Consider the following 21,556-nt stretch of genomic DNA (forward strand, 5'->3'; position numbering starts at 1 on the left):
TTGTGTACACTTTGCAGAACCACCATAATTATTTTCGTCTCAATCATTGTGTTTTCCAGGACATCGGGATGCTGGTAAGCCACTGTAGCATTAGCATTCAACTATAGTTTGTAATTTATTCAACAGAGGGTTACTTTTTCAGCCGGGATTTTTTTCTTTACCACCTTTAAATGGGAGCAGGCCAGCAGGAGGGACATCTGCTTTGCCTTAATGGGTATCACAACTCCTTCAGTTATTCCACTCCATCCCTAACTCCCCTCCCTTTTAAGCGCTCCCCCAAATTACAGCTGTGGAATGAAGGTTGGACTCTTTGCCTTGCATTGCGTTGGTATTTTCCTCAGCTAAGGAGATCGGAAAGATTCCTCCTGTGGGCTTGCATCATGGAGGCTAGCAGTCAGTCCACCAGTCAGCAAGTCCTGTGGAAAGATGTGAGTATATTTTCCCCTTTTCCATTTGTTTTATTGCAGCCAATTAATCAGCTGCAGGGAGAACTTGAAAAGATGTTTTATATGTATATTTTATTGAATCTTAGGTAATGAGCTTTAAAATATTAAATCTCATTAAAGCTGTGGCAGGTGGCAAACGTAGTGCTTGAAAGTCGGAAAAGAAAAAAAATAGTGAAACTGGAGTGTAAGATTCAAGTTAAATATTTCAGTGATCTGCTTTTTGGTATCTTGATATCTTGCTGAATTATCCCTCAAGTGTTTTTTTTTTCCTCCCAGAATTAGAAATTGTCCTAGTAAATCCTCCAGGCTTTTTCCCTTCATCTCCACTCTTTTGTTGTCTAATCCAAACCATTTTATGGACTTTGTGCTGTTCCTGCTCCTTGAAATGAAGGATCAAAGGAGATTTTTTCTGTTCTAAAACCATCTTTCTCTGATTTCTTGTAGTTCTGGCTATGAATAAAGCAACAGGTATCGGCACAATACTATTCTTACATACAAGAATATAAGAGTTAATTGTTTCATTGTACCTTAAAGAAAAGGGCACTGCTCCAGCTAGTACAAATCCAAGAAAACGCAGCGACACCGACGGTTCATAAATAAGAAATCACCTGCCGGCCTAGTTTAGCTACCACAGGAATTTAAATGTGGATATGATCGTGGCCTGGTGGGGTGAACCACAGCCTCAACTTGTTGGTTATGTAGGCGAGCAGGGTTTTTTTTTTCTGTTTTCTTAAGAAAGTACTGTTTCTTGGCTTGAAAACAACAGGAGGGCTCTGGGCACTTTTTCTCCCAGAGCTCAGGAGGAATTGCCTGGCTGATTCTGAACTCCTAAACCTTTAAACACTAGTTGGCGGGCGTTGTGCTCTCAGACTGCGCACTCCGGCTCAATCCCTGTCTTTATTTCTGTCTGACCAACCATCTGTCTTTCTGTCCCACCTTTTTCCTCTGAGCATTTCATATTCAAAGAGCAGCCAGTGAGAGGTTTGTCCTCCAGTTAAGTTTCCACTGCTTATGCAACCTGCCACAGGAGAGTGAATTTCATCCACTGCTGTTTTTATTTTTTTTTCTTCCTCTTCGCTCACTGAGAAATTCAGTGAATGTGGAATTTCTGGCTCCTACCTAGATGTCTGTTTTTCATTATGCCCAGAGGATTAAAAATACTTTGATGGGCCTCACATTTCTGTGGTTTTTGTCTCAAATACGTCCAATGAAGAACCGTCCGGATTGATTACATCACATGGAAAAGCAATTGTTCAGCTTTTTAAAGCAGCCTTCAAAAAATGTAATCTTTCCTTCCAATATGGCAAGGCGCTACTGCACTTTAAATCTGTGTATTCAATTCACTGTGCGTCATTAATGCAATAGATAACCATTAATTCAGAAATCTTTCCCAGACACATTTAACCTTTTCACATTTTGTCATTTTACAACCACAAATTTTGATGTGTTATATTGTTTTATGTATCTGTATTTGGCAGATACTTTTAACCAAAGCAAATGCTAAATGAGGATATAGTAAAGGAGAAAACGCAGCATCAGGTTGACCATAAAGCAATATTCAACGTTTTGAACTTCTCACGGAGCACTGTTAAATCTATCATCTTAAAATGGAAAGTGTACAGCCCAACGGGAAATCTACTGAAGCTGCTCAGGTGGAACAACATGTTGATTCCACCATCTGTTTGTGATGCGCTCCAAAGATTTGGCATTAACAGAGGAGACGCTAGAAGAACGCCATTGCTGAACGAAGGCCGTCCGAATGTTCACTTACTCTTTGCCACCAACCACATCAGGGGCCACGTCAAACAAGTGGGAGAAGATAACCTGGTCAGATGTTGCAAAACACTACATGTAGGGGGAAATTAGTACTGCACACCACCCCAAACCCTTCCCCTTCAGGAGAAAACACGGTGATGGCAGTATCGTGCTTTTACTCAGAGGGGATAGGGGAGCAGATCAGTGCTGTTGGGGGGGGGGGGGGGGGAGCTTTAATACAAGCCAGCCTTAAAAGAAAATCTGTTAGAGGCTGCAAAAGATTTGAGACTGGAGTGGAGGTTCATCGTCCAGCAGAACAACCCTAAACATACAGCCAGAGCTACAAGGGTTAGATCAAAGCATAATGTGGTAGAATGGCCCAGTCAAAGTCCAGATCGAAATCCTGTTGAGAACCTAGGATTTAGGTCAATACAACCCAATGTTGCTGTTTTGCAAACACTGAGTTGTATTGCTGCTGCTCCTCCACGTCGAGAGGAGCCAGTTGAGGTGGCTCGGGCATCTGGTAAGGATGCCTCCTGGACGCCTCCCTGGTGAGGTGTTCCGGGCACATCCCACCAGGAGGAGGCCCAGGGGAAGACCCAGGACACGCTGGAGGGACTATGTCTCCCGGCTGGCCTGGGAACGCCTTGGGATTCCCCCGGTGGAGCTGGCCCGAGTGTGGCGCATACAATTCATATAAAATATATTAAAGTTAGCGGTGGTGACAAAATGTGAACAAGTTAAAGTAGTACAAATATCTAAAAGCACTGTGTTAAATTAAAAAGTGAGTATGTAAATATGCGGGCCAATCTACAACATGCTTAACAACTGGAACAAGCTCAGCCACAATAAAAAAAAAAAACTCAAAGCTGCTTTATCATCAGTTTAAAAGACACAAAGATAAGCAACACCAATTTTGCTAATTGAACTTTGTTCCTTTTTTTCCCACGTATCTTCTTTTCTGTTATCCTCTGAGACCTTTAAATGTGGTCCACTGTGAATGAGAAGTTTTCATTTTCTCCCCGCTGGAGCTCCTCTGGAACAAAAGACTGTCTTTATTAATTTGTGTCCTTAAGCTTGGGGAATTGTGAGCAGCGGGCAGAGTTTTAATCCGAAAAGAAGTTTAATAAATGCAACCTCGCTGTGACACGTGTAACTGTGTGTTTCTTCCTTTAGCTCTCAACCTCAGCCATTGCTGGCCTTTTCTGGGGATGTTTTCTTTATTTGTTAAGTTACCCACATGCAAAACCTAAACGTGAACTGCAGAGAGGTGTGAGTTTAAAATAATATGTTGCATTGTGTATTCACTATACTGAAGACTTAGTAAGAATCCAGGTTATATCCAGTGGTCAGGTCTCAGGTTTCGGCTAGGAGAGCAATTTTTGACTTAATTAAGACTCAAGAGTCAATAGTCTTTGTTGTCATTATGTAACAATTATGAAATGTTTAGGGACACTGGCCCAGAGTTTACATATTATACGCAGACACAAATCAAAAACAGAAATGTTCAAGCAGAGTGCACCACAAAACAACACCTCATGAGAAGCTAAAAAACTGTGCAAATAGTTCGTAGCATCTTGGGTTATTGGGTTTTTACTTGCTCTTCAATAGACAAACACGCAAAAAACGTCATCTCTATGCTGCTTTCCTCACAACAATATGAAATAAAAAACAAAAGTTGCCTTTTTATTCACAAAAACAAAGAGGATAAAAAAGCAAAAAGATCTAAACTAAATTCTGGCATGAAACTGTGCTAAAGGAAAGAGGTGACAGACACAAAATAAGACAAAAACAAAAAGGAAAAAGTACAATGCACTTTGAATCATCCTGTTACTGAAAAGGGCTTTATAAATAAACTTGCCTTGCCTAATGTGTATCAAAAATTAAATGCAACCCTAAATAAAAACAATAAGTCAGAACTGTGGGCAAATTTAATTTACGATCCCCTTATAAAAAATTTTTTTTGTTGTTTTCAAAGTATTTCCAAATTCAAACATTTTTGGCGCAGAGAACAATCACAGGAGCTTTGCACAGGAATGCAGTGCAAGGTTATGGTCCAAGAAAAACACTTTTGCAGAAGAGACACGTTCAAGCTAGACTGAAGTATGCTAAGGACAGTCTGCTAAAAGAGTCTGCATGCTTGAAGCATGTCCTTCGGCCAGATGAGACAAAATCAGAGCTCCCAGGACCTTCGAGACATTGCTTGTGTTTGGATAATGAAGGGAGAGGGCTGTACCCCAAACAAAGATTGTCCCCACGGTAAAACATGACGACTTCAGTGGGTCTGTAAATCTTGTCAAGGAAGGGTTCATGAAAAAAATACGAATATTTGAAGATTTTGTAAGAAATGGTGAAGCAATTAGAACCTCCTCCAGAAGACACAACTGAATGGCTGCAGGTTGCCATCCAGCAAAAAAGGAGAAACCACTGACCAACAGCACCAGGGGAAAAACTTTCTCCTGAAATAATTTTGTTTCTGTCTGCAAAATAAAATAATGTACTTATCCAAAGTGAGCCAAAGATGTAAAAAAAAAATGCTTTGTTCATCACCACTCAGGAAATAACAATAAAGTGTAAAAGGATGGCTAATAAATTTCTCCTCAACTGTAAATCTGACTACACAGTACATTAAATTAAGAGCCGCAGCTTTATCAACAACATTGATCCAAAAAAAAGATAAAGATTTATGTAAAAGTAGCACATTAAGAAGCTACACTTAATACCGTTTTATTTCAGTAAGTTAGAAAATCTGTTTGTTTATTTAGGTAATTACATTCAAATAGTGAAACTCACATATTCAATAGATCAAGCATGTGGTATATCAGTCATATCTATCAGAAAGTTTTACATATTGTGGTTTAGAGCTTTTGAAAACCTAAAATTCAGCTTCTTAGAAAAGAAAAACTTTGAATGAAACTAAACCAAAATATTATAAAATTAGAATAATTATATAAAGGCCCATCATGGCTGATGATTTGATGAAAGTCCATCAGAAGCCATCCCCAAGGAGGGTAAGACACAAAGGTTGTGTATATTATAACAATAATAAAACTTGAGTGGAAGGAAAATATGTGGTAGGAAAAGGTGCACAAGGAACAGCACTGTAAATAAAATCCTAAAACAGAACCAGAGAACGTGGGGGAGATTCATTGGTGTGTGGTGCACGGCTGGAGTAAGCGGTTCAAGAGCCACCAGACACAGACATATCCAAGACACAGGCTACAACTTTTCATTCATCCTGTTGAACCAGTCATGAACCAGAGAAAATGTCAGGACCATCTTGCCTGGGGTTTGGAGAAAAAAAAACGACTGGACTTTTGGTTAGTTGTCCAAATTCCTCTATTCGGGAGGTCCATGTGAAGTCTCCACATTCAGTATTGATTTGCCATGTCATGTGCTGTTATTGGTCCACTGTCATTTATCAAGTCTAAAGCTGTCTGTCTACCACCAGAATTCAGAGCACTTCGTGCTTCCGTCTGCTAACAAGTTTTATGGATTAATAATTTTAATTTGCAGCAGAATTTGGCACCTGTCCAAACTGCCAACAGTCACAGTCCCTGCTTAAATGATAAAACTATCACCGAGCTTAATAAGCCTACAAACCTAAGCTGACCTAAGCTAAACTTCATGGCGAGAAACTATGGAGTATTGTGAAGAGGAAGATGAGAGACACCAGATCCATCAATGCAGACGAGATGAAGACTTTTAACTCCTCAGCAGAGCCACATGCTCAACACCCCCATGCCACACTGCGTTAATACTGTAATTATCGCCAAACGGAGCCCCAAGTATCGAGAGCATATAATGTAACTGCATGGACAAACTTTTTAACTTATCAGTGTTAAAAAGTCCTTCTTATAATCCTTTTTTTTACGCTATAAACCGCTGCTGTTTGCAGGTGGAGGCAGGAAAACAGAAGAAGACCAGGTTTCACAGCTACCACTGGGTGGCTCTGGTCCTGGCTGCGGTGTTTCTGGTTCTGGCCGTCTGCGTTTTCAGTCTGAGATATCTGTGGGGCCCCAGCCTGAGGAAGGTAAGACTGAGGAGTATGACTGCCAGACAACCTTATTGCTACTGTGCCTGAGGTAAATGTGGTCTTCATGACGGATGAAAGACACCGTGAGTCTACACATCTGCAAATCATACAGGTTTCATTGAAGACCAAAAAAAGGAAAAGAAAGAGACGAAAACGGGCGGCCACACAAGAAACCAGGGGCAGTGTCTGCGGTCTGTGCTGTGCTCCTGTAGATTAAAAGATGTGTGGGCTATGGGTAACAGCTGTGTTTTCCTCCTCTCATGTTTTGGCTGTCAGATCTGTAATTTTGTGAGTTCTTGGCTCAGACCACGAACCACTTTTAACTTCTTCAAAATGTTGGACTGATGCATTTATCTACTTTCTGCTCGGATAGCAAACATCTTTTCACAATGGAGGATCCTGGTAACTAAAAGCTGACCCTAATTGCTGTTGAACAGAGTGGCCACAGAAGGACTGGAGCCTCTTGGCAATGTAATTGGGATAAACTCTTGTCCCGGCAATTCATCTTGTGAAATCCAATTCAATCGCGCTTGATGGAGAACATTTTTCGCTCTCCTCCTTTTCCCCAGATTTTTCCCAAGAGGCCAAAAGAGCTAATTTACCCAAGTTGGAGGGAAAGCACATCAATAATCCTACATCCAGGAATTGGATGCTGTGTATGTTCTGAGCCGGGCTGGAAAGAGAAATGATTAAAAACTGAAATGATGGTTAAAGATGAAACAGACATTTTAAAGCTGAATTTATAAGGCTGCTTTGTGTGCACAGTAAATGTCAAGAGATGAGGAAAACGGGTGTGTGGTGTCCTTGAAGTTGCTTGTTTTAATACCAATACCATTGTTATAGCTAATAAACATTAAATCAGAACACCCTCTGCCGCCGTGTTCGTCTGTTAGGTAAAAAATTCAGCTGCAGAGTGCACCTCCTCAGCTCAGGTTAGCAAAGGGTCACATGCACTTCCTGTACGGATGGTATTGTCCGCGCGCTCTCCTTTCAACACAGATATGAATCACCTTTGAGCCATCTCCTTTGTCCTTGTTAAATATTTCATGCCGGAGGCAGAGCAGTCATTATTTCCACTTTAATAAGCTGTGATCATTCTCACGTGGCTCAAAATGTGTTGATGGCAGAGGTTGCCCGGGCGATGAATATCAAACCTGCAGACCCTGGGTTTTGCTTTAATGGGGCCTTGAGGGGAGGCTTATTGTCTGGTCTTTGCATCAGAGAGTAAGATGGATCCACTTCAACGAAAATAATGAAAAGAATCACCTGTTTGTCAGGTGGAGAGGAAACTTCCCAAAACATGGGAAAACTCAGATACAGCGCTGTGAAACGGTATTAGTGCCCTTACAGATTTCAAACTGATGTTAATAGCAGATAAAGATACCATTGATAAATACAAAATGCAGTTTTTAAATGATGATTTCAGTAATTAACGAAAAAGAACACAACATATAACCAACAATGAGTCTCTTACATCACTGCGGAGGAGTTGTTGCCCACTCCTCTATTGAGAATTGTTTAGAGGACATATCATACAAATTCCATGTTTTTAGCCCTTAAATACATTTTGCTGTGTACTTAGAGTCTCTAAGAAGGCAGAAAGTTCAGTTTAGTCTATCCAGGTGCTGTGTATATTTATATTCTGTTTGGCTCATATTTTGTAATCAGTTCAGTTTTCTCTTTTCTGTATTACCTTTGTTTTAATAATATCTCACAGTATTTGCTGCGATACTTCTAAGCAATGTCATGCACTTCCAGCTGAACAATTTTGCAAATCCACCACTTTTATTTCTCACCACTATTTTGTAGTCCAAACTGAAGGAAGTCGAAGCTACGAAATAGGTCAAAATGTTCAGTTGTTGGGTGTATTAACCACACAGTTTATTACAACATCCCCCAGAATACTACAAAAAGGACCAACAAAAAGGTGGAGTGGAACGTTCTGCGATCTTGAGGGGGGAGGGTCGGAGTGTGAATTTAAAGAGACAGCACCAAAACGAGTCGCTATCAGATGCACCTCAAAAAAAGGGGCAAAAGAGGAGTTGTGTGGCCGCAATAATGAGGAATTCAGACCAGAGAATTGCAGTTTAATTTTATACAGACCACAGCTGGTTGATTTGAAAGTGAAAAGGAAGGATTTAAAACCATATGTCACCTTTAATTTAGTCACATTGGAGGGGTTTTATGCATCAACAGCTTTTTTAATGTCAGATCTAAGTCTGGACCGTGAGTCTACAATTTGAAAAGTTTATTTATTGTTTAATGTTTGCCTATTCAGAGGTGGATTTGTTGATGTGTTGGATTTGACTATTGTCCTGCTGCATAACTCTTTAGCCTAAGGTCACAAAGTGATGGGAGAATATTTTCTGGTAGAGAGCAGAATTTGTGATTTCATCATCTAAATTCTGAAGAAGCAAAACAAACCCAGACCAGGGTTTGGATAGTCAAACTGACTGAAAATATGGTGAATCAAACTTAATTCATGATTTAGTAAGGGAGACATGTACTTTTTCACATATGGCCAGATTGGTGTGGAAACCTGTTTCCCTATCAATAAAATCATTGTTTAAAAACTTTTTTGTCTTTCTTCAGGTTATCTTTGTCTGTCTTGTCTGACATAAAATGTTTAATGATCTGAAACTTTTAAGTTTGCTGTATGTGTGCGTAATGAGGCATCTCTTTCTTGGACTTCTTAAATTTAAATGAAAAGAATACAAAGGTTATAGTGTTTGGACCAAGTGAGTCCACATGACAGCATATTTTAAACCAACTGTTACTGTTCAGGCTTTTAGAATAGACAGAGATTTTAAACTGGACAGTCGAATTAGAGCAGTTGTAAAGTCCTGCTTTGATCATTTAAAGGGGCTGGCAAAAGTGAAATCTTTCCTGTCCAGGCAACTCCACAAAACAGTGATCTATACTTTTATTTTGTGACACTTAAATCTCTGTAATGGAATTTATGTTGGAGAGAGCCAGTTCTTGCCGTCTCGTTTGTAGCTTCAAAACACTGGCTGTCTTTAACTTGTGCTCTTAAAACTGAACTCATCACGCCAGTTCTGATCTCACTCCAGTGGTGGCCTGTGCATTTTAGAGTTAATGTTAAAATTCTTATTTTCCTTTTTAAATGTTTGAATTTTCTTGCACCACCATACCTCTCCGAACTTCTTCATCCCTGCTTACCTGAGAGAGCTTCTCGGTCCCTCGGGTCAGCTGAACCGCAGCTCCTGCTGATGCTAAATTCTGGGAGGAAGCTCGAATGGGGCAGACCCTTGTCTATTGTTGCTTCTCAGCTGTGAATACCCCCCCCCCCCCCTGCACATTAGAGAGGCTCCTTCACTGCCTACTTTTAAAACTCGTCGTAACCCCCTTTCTTATTCTTTGGTTTTTAGCACCAGCAAATCTACGTTTGGGCTTGTTTGTTTTAAATCTGTGTTTAATCTTTGATCGTTTATGTCATATTTAGATATTTTTTTCTTCTTTTAATGTGTCTTTATATCATGCAGTTATGTGCAGCACTTTATCTATAAAGGACTTTAAAACGACGACTGCTGAAACAAAGTTGGTACTGTATGGTGTGTCAAAAAGAACACTTTTTCATGGCACTGTGTCTGCTCAAAGTAACACAGCCATCCTGAAGGTTAACAGATGGATTGATTCAGTTGATTGATGGTTCTCCTGCACAGTTTTGGCAGCCAGCACCTACACAGCATTTATTGATTCAGCAGCTAATCCTGAGCTGCATCTTTACATGTATGGAATTAGGGCAGTGTGTCATTCAAAGCCGCGGGGAGGAGGTGTACAGTCTGTGCGCTCTAAACAGGAGTGATGCTGATAACCTGAACTCAACCTAAATAAAGAGCTTATATCGGCGTTCTCAATCATGCTCAGAAATGTAGACATACTGTTTGTTGCCATGGCTCCCAGAGGTAGCTTATTTCATGTTTTTGCTGCTAGGAAACATGCTCGAATTAAGATGAGTTTAGATTTTCACATCCTAAAACTCAGTAATAGGCGATATAATACTGAATGCACCAAATAGCTGTGCCACTCCGTACCTACAATGAGGATTCTAAAAAAAAAAAAAAGCATTTAGACACTTATCGCAAAACAGTCGGCGCTGTAATATGAGATTAAAGTCTGGTGGGGAGTGGTGGCCTAGAGGTTAGCGCAGGGTGCTTGCTTACTGTGGCTCTGGGTCCTCGAGCAAGACCAATCCCCAGAATGCTCCCTGGGCACTGCATAGTGACATCCCACCGCTCCCTGAGGAATGGGTTAAATGTTGAGTACACATTTCATTAGAATGTATGTTACAATGACAATTAAAGATGATTATTCGATGACTGGATGGATGAATGACAAACATATCTGTCAATAATTATGTGGAGTGGTCATAAGTCTGAAGGATTCACTTTACCAAAATGCAGTAAAATTACTATCCATCCGTCCATTTTCTAACACGCTTATCCCTTTTGGGGTCCCGAGGGGTGCTGGTGCCTATCTCCAGCTGTGAATGGGTGAGAGGCAGGGATTCACCCTGGACAGGTCGGCAGTCTATCGCAGGGCAACACAGAGACAGACAGGACAAAAAAGTAAAATAACTAATTAAACTAAAACTATACACATATATAACATACCCTAATAGCTTTTATTTAATGATAAAAATTCAACTTCTATTTTTGCTCCTCTTAAGATAATATTCCATATTGCTATAATAATAACTATTGAGAAGATGTAAATTCTCCAGCTAAACAGTAAAGTCAAAATAGCCAGAATGCATTGCAAGGAATTAGCCTTTCAGGTCCTGAGTGCTTCCACAAGCATCTTGTAATCTGACTCAGGGAAATGTGCACTGATGTTAAGTTCTAGACACTGGTGTGCAGGGAGGGCCGGCGGCAGGGGACGGACTTGCTGGGTCGGGCTTGGAACCCGTTCATGACTGCTTGCAGTTCAAATTATTAACATTGCTCTAGTATTTATTTAAATTTTATTTGTAGTTATTTAGATTTAGTATGTGTATTGTTGACAGTAGCTGTATAAAGTCAGTGTTACTTATTTGATGAGCTCATCATATTCATTTTATGGGCAGCTATCAATCTGTCTAAGGACTGAAATCTTAATCCTCATTTATTAACCAAAATTACATTTTAAAGCAGCGTCAGAAACAACAGTAAATTAGCTGGTGACTAGAATGGAATATTTTCACCCCGACAGGCCCAGTTCTTTGATTGGCTTATTTTTTTACTTACCAGTGGACACACAAAACTGTGCTACCAGATCACACTGACAACAACAGTGTTCGAAAAGAACGCTGTTATTGAAAGAATAGTCAAAGTCAGTCATTTTTACTATCAGTACCGTGATAATGAAGTAATAGGAAGCAAAGAGATGTAAGCTGCTTTTTAAAAAGCAAACATGTTTTGTACAACATGCCATGTCATGTCTGCAGTTTATTCAGGTTGTAAGAGCGCAGCAAAAAGTGAGACTTTCAGCAAATAACAGGAAGACTGAACAAGACCACAGCAAAGTTACTCTGTTTTTACTTTTCTCACCTCCATCTTTTATGGAGCATATTGGATTTAGAAAAGCTGGCAGCCTTGTGGAAATCTCAGTTAAGGTAAGAATCTATGATCTCTAGATCAGCGGTTCCCAAACTTTTCACCCTGTGACCCTCAAAATAAAAGTGCCAGAGACTGCCGCTAAAAGATGTGCCCTAATATGTTGTTTTGACTGTTGTTTAATTAATTGTTTATAATATGTTATACTGGCAAACAGGATTACAAACGAAAACTAGCCTTTGACTAACTTTGGCATGTTACAGGTGCACTGTCATCAATATGCACTGTCCAGGTAAATACATAAATAAATAAACAATTAAAATGAGGAATGTTGCACATCTTTTAAAGTTATACTCTAGTTTTTGTTTCACAAATAAGGAAATGCTTAATCTTTTAGAAAATCAGCATAAAATTATTATTAACATCAGGAATTTGAAATGATTGTGCAAACCTTACAACTTTATTAACTTAATGTGACTTTATTCTCTGTTCTTTATGCATTATGTTCTTTATTCTTACACACCTAATAATATGACTTTATTCTTAGAATTTCCACCAAACAATGCATTGCAGTCATTGTAGAATAAAGAAAATAAATTATTGGCCATGGAGGAGTAAAGTTTTATAAAAAAAAAAAAAAATCTGAAATATTAAGATGAATTCCATACATTTATGAGAAAAAGCTTGGCTGTCCAGGTAGATTTTTAAGAAAAAAATATATTTTCCACAACCAAAGGTATACATTTGCTATATTAAAACAATTATATCTCTGATAATGTAAAATCAGAAATTTGGATCATCATTTGGATCATGTCGTGACCCCCATGTGGTTTCTTGCGACGTCATGAGGGGTCCCGACCTCCATTTTGGGAAACCCTGCTCTAGTTTATACACACGGAGACATATTATGCACACATATTTTAGCAACATGACTTGCACACACTTTACTAATTACTAAAATAGGATACTAATGGCAGCTTAAAGTGAACAACATAATCACTCTGTTTACTTCAACTCTGCTCCTAACATAAGCAATTACTAAGTCTGAAAAAAATTTATTTGCCGTTGCTTTGGGGTCTTATTAGCTTTGACGAAAAAAAATCAGAATAGGCCAAAGTCAGTATTGGCAGATAAAAGCTTTACAAAAAATAAAAGATTAAAATCTACCACATGATTTTAATTGTGTATCTCTTTTTTGTTAAAATAGTTTAATACACAATAGTGTCTAAATACCTGCTACGTGTAGTTAAATTGGCTCGTTGAAAAGATTAGGTATTCAGTTATTCTCGTCTTCAGAAAATGTCATCGGGTGCCTGACAGGCTTACCTTAGCTGTTAACCAGGGCTTCACCTCCTTCACAACTGAACCTGCTCTAGGCTGTTTATTTTACTGACACACATGTTAGCACTCATTGCTTGGTGCCAACATTTGCTTCAAAAACATAACACTTAAAAAAAACGTGATTGCCAAACTGAAAATGTATTTTTTAATATGAGGGAACATTTGGGAGAACTTGCTATCATAGGCAACAGCCTGACAGCTTGCAGGAGCTGGCTACAGATCCTTTATTCCATCCAGAAACTCAAACCATTTGTCACATTTTCATAAAACAGAAAATTTGTATAGTTTTGAAACTTTGCTTTTTTTTATCTTACGGTTGATTAAATCTGGAAGGCTGTACAGGGCTTAATGTGGACAAGTTGATAACAAACATCTTGTTTTGACCTACAGGCTACAAGAGATATTTTTGCACACATACACAGCAGGAGATCCTCGGCCAATGCCCTCACAACTAGAATCTCTCCAGCAGGGGCTCTGTAGTGAGGTTGGGGGGGGGGGGTATAGGACAATCCCAGGGGTCCCCGACTGACAAGGCAGCCCCAAAAAAGAAGAACTTCATATATTTATACGAGCTTTTGGGAGGATTTTGATTTTTTTAAAGGCATCCCTGCTCTCCAGGGTGGATAAAGCATCCAAAATTTGAGACGTGATGACAGAAATATGCTGATCAACAATGATGATTTTTATCTGAGTATCTAGAGTAGATCTACATATGGTTGTCTGCCTTATTGAAGGCTATGAAATTGTAACTGCTGTTATCAGCAGCATGCAAAAACAAACTTTCCAGTGTCCTGCCATAGTCACACATGGTCTCACTTGGAGATGTTTAGGACAAATTAACCATAGTAGCATGCAAACTTGCACGTTGCTCCTCCAGAACACTTTGGGGCTGAAGTGCACATATAAAAACATATCGCATGTGTTCTTGCACAGTAGCAGAGGGTTAGAGGGAGCTTGGATCTCTCCTGGAAGGCATTATGCATCCTGGACAGGTCACCAGGGCATCACAGGGAGAAGGACGCTGACACCCACAGTAAGCTTATCAAGAAGAAGCCATCAAACTTAACCTTCTTGGTGTAAGGCAACACAGCCACTGTAATAACACACTGTCTGAGCCTTCGGCCAACAAAAAGCACGTGGATTCCTTTAGGAAAAGACCAAAACAGAGCTGGAAGAAGAGAACACTGGAAATTTGGAGAAACAAATACATCCCTGGATGAATTTTAGTCTCGTACCAGTGCCTTTGTAAAGAATGTTCTTTTAAAAATCAGGCAAAAAGGGCGATAGAGCAACCAAGTAATGAGAGACTTTATAAAAGAAATAACTTTCCTTTCAATAAAATCCTAAATAAATGTCAAAATAGTTGTAAAGCGAAACCTATAAAATAAAATAAAAAGAAATAAAGTAATGTTAACCTCATTCACAGGTTTGGAAAAGAAAAGGCATGTTCAGATCCAAATCAGACAGTACCTGGTTTTGTAAGATGATTTGCGGCTGCAGGTCCACCAACATGCAAAGCAGGCTCTGAGAAAAGTAATCCAGCAGTGACTGTCCTCAATGATGGTACACTGTGTGACAGGTTGCAGCACAAGGCACTCACGCTGCTGCAGTTCAATGCTTTTTTTCTGCCAATCTTTGGATCCTTGGCTCTCTACATCGTCCTGTCTTTATACTGTGATCAAATTACACACAAATGGACTCTGTTTAGTAATAAAGGGACCTCAGAAGGTAATTGGTCGCATCAGATTTTATTTAGAGTTATGAAATTAAAGGATGCTGAACACAAACAGATATCAAACTTCTCAAATTTCTATTTGTAAAACAAAAAGAGAAGACCAGGAGTAATATTTCTCCCACTTTGCAATCATTGGTTTCTTTGTGTTGGTCTATAACGTGAAATAGCGTGGTCTCCAGACCATTCCAATGCACTCTGCAAAACAAGATATTCTAACCATGGATATTCTAACAATTTCCAGTTTAATGAGTGCTCTGAATTGGAAGTTTTCAAATTAGTGATGCAAATCTAAGCTGACAAATCTGAGAATCCACAGGTCTGATGATAACAAACAGGTGGAGCTGTTTTGAATGCTGATGGAGATTGTTTTACCAAAAACAGTAATCACAAAATTTGTTCTCCACTTTAGAAATTGCTTTCTAGCTCCAAGGAAACAACTTGCAATCACATCTGTAATTTCAGTTACACTCATTTAATAGATTAATTTACATAATCTTATTAAGTCGCTAAAGCTACTGAATCACACAAAGACACAGACGTACACGTACTACACACTGCAACGTATATCAAATATTACACAGGGATTTGGCCGTAGCACTGCAATTAGACTGATCCCTAGCCCAGCGATGCACGTTCAGCCGTATTGCAGTTCGCCAAAGCATCATGACCTCCCCCACCCAGCTTTGTATAAATAACCACAGAAAGGTAATTTGCTCTGTGCATTGTATTTCAATATGACACGATAACCGCCTGGGAACTCCTTTTAATTACCTGCAAACATATGTTGTTACAGAGGCCTGAGGATGATAGTTTGCTGCCATTTTCTCCCCCTGCATGAATGTGTAGGCAAGAGACGGAAAACAAAGGAGGAAAGGACGGGATGGCAGTGCATGTATTATTTTTCAAAAATGAGGAAACACTTCAGAGTCAAGATTAGATTTCTCTGTATTCTCTTTAGGCTTACAGTAAACCTCTGTTTGCCGTGCGCTCATTATTGTTGTGGGCCTCGAGTCTCACAGGGGGATTCTTCCTCCTTGTAAATTAATCCTCTTTTATTACCAGTTCACATCAGCAAGTCTGTGAAAATGAAATCTGACTCGTGAACCCAACAGATATGGGAAAGAATAGGATAGAATAGAATAGTCTTTTTTTTTTTTTGAATAGTCCTCCAAAAACATGACTCAAGTTGGTTGGTCTACATCACAATAAAATTGCACTGATTCACCCAAAGACTGATTTTAAACCCTTCACTATGAAGGGGTTAAAATATGTTTGCACAAATATAGGTATTTTCAATATTAAAAAGATTTTAGAGATAGGATCAACATTTTAAAATCCATTTTAATTAATGCAGGCCCTCCAGAGTTAACACGAGTTTCTCGGATGTGTCTCTAATTGAAGCCATTTTTGTCCTGTGTGTCAATTTGGTTAGACACATCTTGGTAGTTTAGCAGTCTTGCCAGATTGATCTTAATTTTTGGATGATGATCTAAACAGAGCTCTCCATCAAAGCTCTCCATTTCTCAAGCTTGGGTCCTCTACCAGAGGCCTAGGAGCTTGAGGGTTCTTCTTAGTATCTTAGCTGTTCCTAGGACTGCACTCTTCTGGACTGACATGTCTGATGTTTTTCCAGGTATCTGTTGGAGCCAGTGCCAGGGGGAGGTGCCTCCCATTTTGACCCGGGGGTCTCAAGTTGGTATTCTGAACAGATGTTTCTGTACACTATACCAGCCACTTGGTTATGGCATACCATGTATTTCTACCCTGCTAGTATCTCACACCCTGCTTTGAGATGCTGGATGGTTTCTGGGGCCTCTTTGCATAGCCTGCACCTTGCCTGGTTTGGTAGATCTGGACCTCTATTACTGTGGTGCTCAAGGCCTGCTCCTGTGCGGCCATGATCAGTGCTTCAGTCCAGCCCTCTCTGGCCATTGGTAGGATTTGGTCATATCAGCAGCTTCAGCTATCTGTCGGTGGTACATCCCATGCAGGGAATTTTCCTCCCACAATGGTTCCTTCAGTTCCTTCTCTTCCAGCTTCCATTGTCTGAGACATTCACTGAGTGCTTCATCCCTTGGGGCCATCTTCCTGAAAAATTCTTGAAGCTCGGAGGTTTTATCTTCAATGGTGGCTCTGATGTTCACTAGACCTCTGCCACCTTCTTTGGCTTTAGTGTATAGCCTGTGGATACTGGCTTTGGGGTGGAATCCATCATGCATGGTCAGTAGCTTTTTGTTTCAACATCAGTGATCTGGATTTCCTCCTTTGGCCAACTTATTACCTCAGCAGGGTATCTGATTACTGGCAAGGCATAGCTGTCGATTGCCCGGACCTTGTTCTTGCCATTGAGCGGACTTCTCAGAACTTGCCTTTATTTATTGGAGTTATTTGGCTATTTCCTTGTGGCCTCCTCATGGTTACCATTTGCTTATGGTATTCCAAGATATTTATAGCTCTCTTCAACATCTGCTATCCTCCCTTCTGGAAGTGCAATCCCCTCTGTGTGGATTACATTCCTTGTCTTTGTCACCATGTCACCGTAGAGAACATTTAAACAACACAATCTAACTCCAAGTCAATCATACTTTGATGAAATCAAACTGTCCGCTTAAGCAGCAAAACTGATTGACAATCAATTTGGGAGAGACAATAGGTGGAAACTGGAGGCAATAAATAAGACATGCCAATAAAGGAATGGTTCTGCAGGTGGTGACCACAGAACACTTCTCAGTTCCTCTGCTTTCTGGCTGATGTTTTGGTCACTTTTGAATGCTGGTGGTGCTTTCACTCTAGTGGTAACATGACACAGAGTCGACAACACACACAAGTGTCTCAGGTAGTGCAGCTCATCCAGGATGAGGAGTGCAAGCTGTAGCAAGAAGGTTTGCTGTGTCTGTGGGAGCAGGAAGACGCTACCAGGACACAGGCCAGTACATCAGGAGATGTGGAGGAGGCCATAGGAGGGCAACAACCCTGCAGCAAATCTGCTACCTCCGCCTTTGTGCAAGGAGGAACAGGAGGAGCACTGCCATTGAGCTGACTTCTCAGAAGTTGCCTTACTTGTTGCAGGTATGACCTAACAAGTAAGTAAACAATGTCCACAAGTGGCAGGACGTTTGCCGTTTGCCAGAGAACACAAAGATTGGCAAATTTGCCACCGTTGCCCTCTGCTCTTCACAGATGAAAGCAGGTTCACACTGAGCACATGTGACAGATGTGCCAGAGTCTGGAGACACTGCAGAGAATGTTCTGCTGCCTGCAACATCCTCTAGCATGAGGATGCTGCAGGCAGTGGGTCAGTGATGGTGTCGGGTGGCATTTCTATGAGGGGCTGCACAGCCCTCAATCATTATTATTGTCATTGCATTGTCATAGCCAGAGCGGCACTCTGTGGGAGTTGAACCCAGAACCTCCGGGACACAAGTGCAATGCTCTACCCACTTGCTAGAGGTAGTCTGACTTTAGGTACAGAACATACCCAGGCGTTGTGGGGAGGTCATACAGGCACATGAAGCCCACGCACGCTACTGAGCGTCATTTTGACTTCTTTTAAAGATATTACATCAAAGTTCGATCCGCCTGTAGCGTGTTTTTCCACTTTGAGTTTGGCTCCTAATCCAGACCTCCATGGGTTAATAAATTTGATTTCCATTGATCATTTTTGTGTGATTTTGTTGTCAGCACATTCAACTATGTAAAGAACAAAGTATTTAATAACGTCATTTCATTTATTCAGATCTAGGATGTGTTATTTTAGAGTTCCCTTTATTTTTTGAGCAGTGTATATACACACACACACACACACACACACACACACACACACACACACACACATAGTGTATGTGTGTGCACATACACTAACAAGGAAAAAATGCCATTATAACTATCAACATACTGGTGATAGGTGCAGTTCCCAGCCCCCAAACTTTACATTTTCTAAATATGTTATCACATTGGATTTCATACACTTGCTGCTATTTTTAATTCATGAACCACTTTCGCTGAGATTATCTCTGGGCCAGCAGTCGTGCGCAGAGTAATTGTGAACCTGTGGATGTTGTAAACCAGTTTTTCCTGGGGAACCTTGAATAGATCGCAGGTGCTGTTGCTCTGTATGGCAGAACTGCCTGAGAAATTCATGAATGTCAAACTGGAGGAAAGTGCTCCATTATTCAAGCTGAAATTGCATTACTCACCTTGATGCCTTCCCCTCTTTGGTCCCAAGGTAGCTGCAGAGTTGTCGCTCCTGATGGCCTCTTAAAGGCCTCACTGTCAGCAGCGGCTGCTTTAATGAACACGGCTGCTCCTGCTGCTTTTCTGCTGGTCACAGGTGCGCGGCTTTCCAAGGCCGAGGCGGCCTCTGTTTATTTATTGCTCGTAGGATGTGTGTACCCAGCAGCCCCCTCAGCGTCTGGATGTCAACAGTGGAGGAAGACTCGTGATTTGATCAGGATATGATTCTATCTTCCTGTCATGTGGTCATTTTGGTTTTTGTGTGTTTTCTTTTCGTTGGCTCTTCTGTGGGAATAAAACGATATAATCCAACTGGATTTTGTTGCGTCAGTTCAGAGTCGGGATATTATTATTCTGAAGCAGCAACAGGCCTTATCTAAACAGCTGGACCTTGTGGGAGGCTTGCCCCTCAGTCTGTAATCTTTTCTGAATTTACTTGTCAGGCCCATTCATTCATTAGCAAGCCAATGTCCACCGGTGTTTCTCCCTGGCTGTTAAATTAGGCCACAACAGGCTCCCTCCTAAGATGATGCATTATGCCTTCCACTCAGGGAGCAGTGAGGAGGTAGGAGAAAAAAAAAAATAGCAGTCTATGAAAAACAGAAGAGAGTTGTTTTAGATTGTTGCCAGCGAAGTGCCTGAGGTAGCAGGGCTTCATGGCGGCTGTGGCACATTGCCTTCTTCTAGGATGGCTGCAAAAAAAAAGTACTGGGACATTTCAACACAATTTTATTTTTAGAGGCTCGAATGATACAAACGTGGGAGAAAATCCGCCTCTTAATTGCCAGCGCTTTATTTTGCCAATCCACTAGCAGCTCATATGCAGCATGTTTTATGTACGGTGTGGTGGGTAAACAGACATAAATGCGTGCCTTTCCCTTTCCAGATTCTGTGTCTCCTTTCCTCCCCATCCCACCAGTGTGACTGCCAAGAAGACTCTGCTCTGTTATACAATTTACACTGTGATTGAGCTTTCACATCCACTTTTGTTCCCCCAGTAAGTCTGTGCCGCTCACAGCCTCAACATGCGTTTGCAGTCACAATGCAGCAGACTAGAAATATTGTCTGCCCTTCTTCAACATGTTACGAAGCAACGATTTCTATGCTATGTAAAATGTAATGTCATGTTACTCCGTTTGCTAATCCGTTATGATTTTTCGGATTTCTATTATTTCACAAAACCATGTGCTCTGCTTTGTTAGTTAGCAATTAAAATGTTGCAGTGGCTCTCTGTGATTCTCCCTTTAGTCTCTTTGCTCAATAAGTCGGGAGAGCTGTAGTCCCTGCAGTTATCTTTTTATTTACAGGAAATTAGGTATTTAAAACCCACAATAATAAAAGAGATAAGCACCTTTTCTTATTGTCTTACATTAAATCAGACTAAATTTTAGGTCAAACCTTTGGTCAGGTTGTATTAACTCTGTGTACTAAATGCCAGAATAATAAGACAATAATTAAAAATAAAAGTCAAATACAGGGGTTTACTTGCATTTCTTTCAAATTTGAAAGATTGTCTTTTAACTATGACCTCAATCAAAGATTTTTGGTATCCTTTTGCAAGCTACTTACTATAGTTTTCAGTAAATTTGGCCCATTCCTTCTTACACTACTGAGTTGGATCTGTAGACCACTTTTCAACACTGCCCACAAAATGTCCATGTGACTGACATCAGTTCTTTGTGATGGTCTTTTCAAAATACTGACATTATTGTCTTTAAGCTAATTTGTAACTAATATAACTGTATGCTTAGGCTGCTTGTCTGTAAGGAAGACCCATCTGTGCAAAAGCTTTAATTTGGTGGCTGATGTCTTGCGATTTTGCTTCACTATTGTAGAAGGTTTAAGAATGTTCTTTCTTCATGGTACCATCTATTTTGTGATGTGTACAAGTCCTTCCTGCAACAAAACATCCACAAAATATGATGCTGCCACCCCATTACGTCACAGTTGGGATGGGTGTTCAGGCTTCGAAGTTTCAACCATTTTATTTCAAACTTAAAGGAGCAATAAGTATGAAATATACAGCAAAATCAATCTAAATCATGCTCACTTGTCACCTATAAACAATCCGTCCTCAATGTCTTAGTGACGTTTTTCTCCTGTCAAACCTAGAGGTACGGTCTGGAAATACTTCGATTCAGACAGCTTACTTCCTGGTTGGTGAGCCAATCATATACAAGTTCCCAGGGTTCCCAAAACAGAGCGTAGCATTTGGTATTTTATGTTGGCAAAAGAGAAGAACGACCAGAAAAAGAACAGAATACCACATCATATACCTATTCTGTGTAAGTACAAATTCTGTGGGGATTCATGCCAGCACGGACCATTAAGAAATGGCTGTTCTCCATGAAGGCGTTGTGTATGTATTGTTCAAATTTCAGTATTCAGTATTCAGTATTACTTATTGCTCCTTTAACAGTCATCATGGCCAAACACTTCAGCTTTGGATTAATTA

At 40.3% G+C, this 21,556-nt stretch overlaps 1 protein-coding gene across 1 annotated transcript in view; it reads left to right on the top strand.

The window, feature by feature from the left end:
* Positions 1 to 268: 268 nt before the first annotated feature.
* The window catches only part of tnmd (tenomodulin), a 107,064-nt gene continuing 85,776 nt past the window's right edge, over positions 269 to 21,556 (top strand). Inside the window, exons 1-2 of the mRNA XM_036127437.1 lie at positions 269 to 428; positions 6,100 to 6,234. Coding sequence (XP_035983330.1) covers positions 381 to 428; positions 6,100 to 6,234 — 183 coding nt within the window. The 5' untranslated portion in view covers positions 269 to 380. The remainder of the gene's footprint in view (positions 429 to 6,099; positions 6,235 to 21,556) is intronic.

This window comes from Fundulus heteroclitus, chromosome 23 (assembly GCF_011125445.2).
Source record: "Fundulus heteroclitus isolate FHET01 chromosome 23, MU-UCD_Fhet_4.1, whole genome shotgun sequence".
NCBI classification, from domain to species: Eukaryota; Metazoa; Chordata; class Actinopteri; order Cyprinodontiformes; family Fundulidae; genus Fundulus; species Fundulus heteroclitus.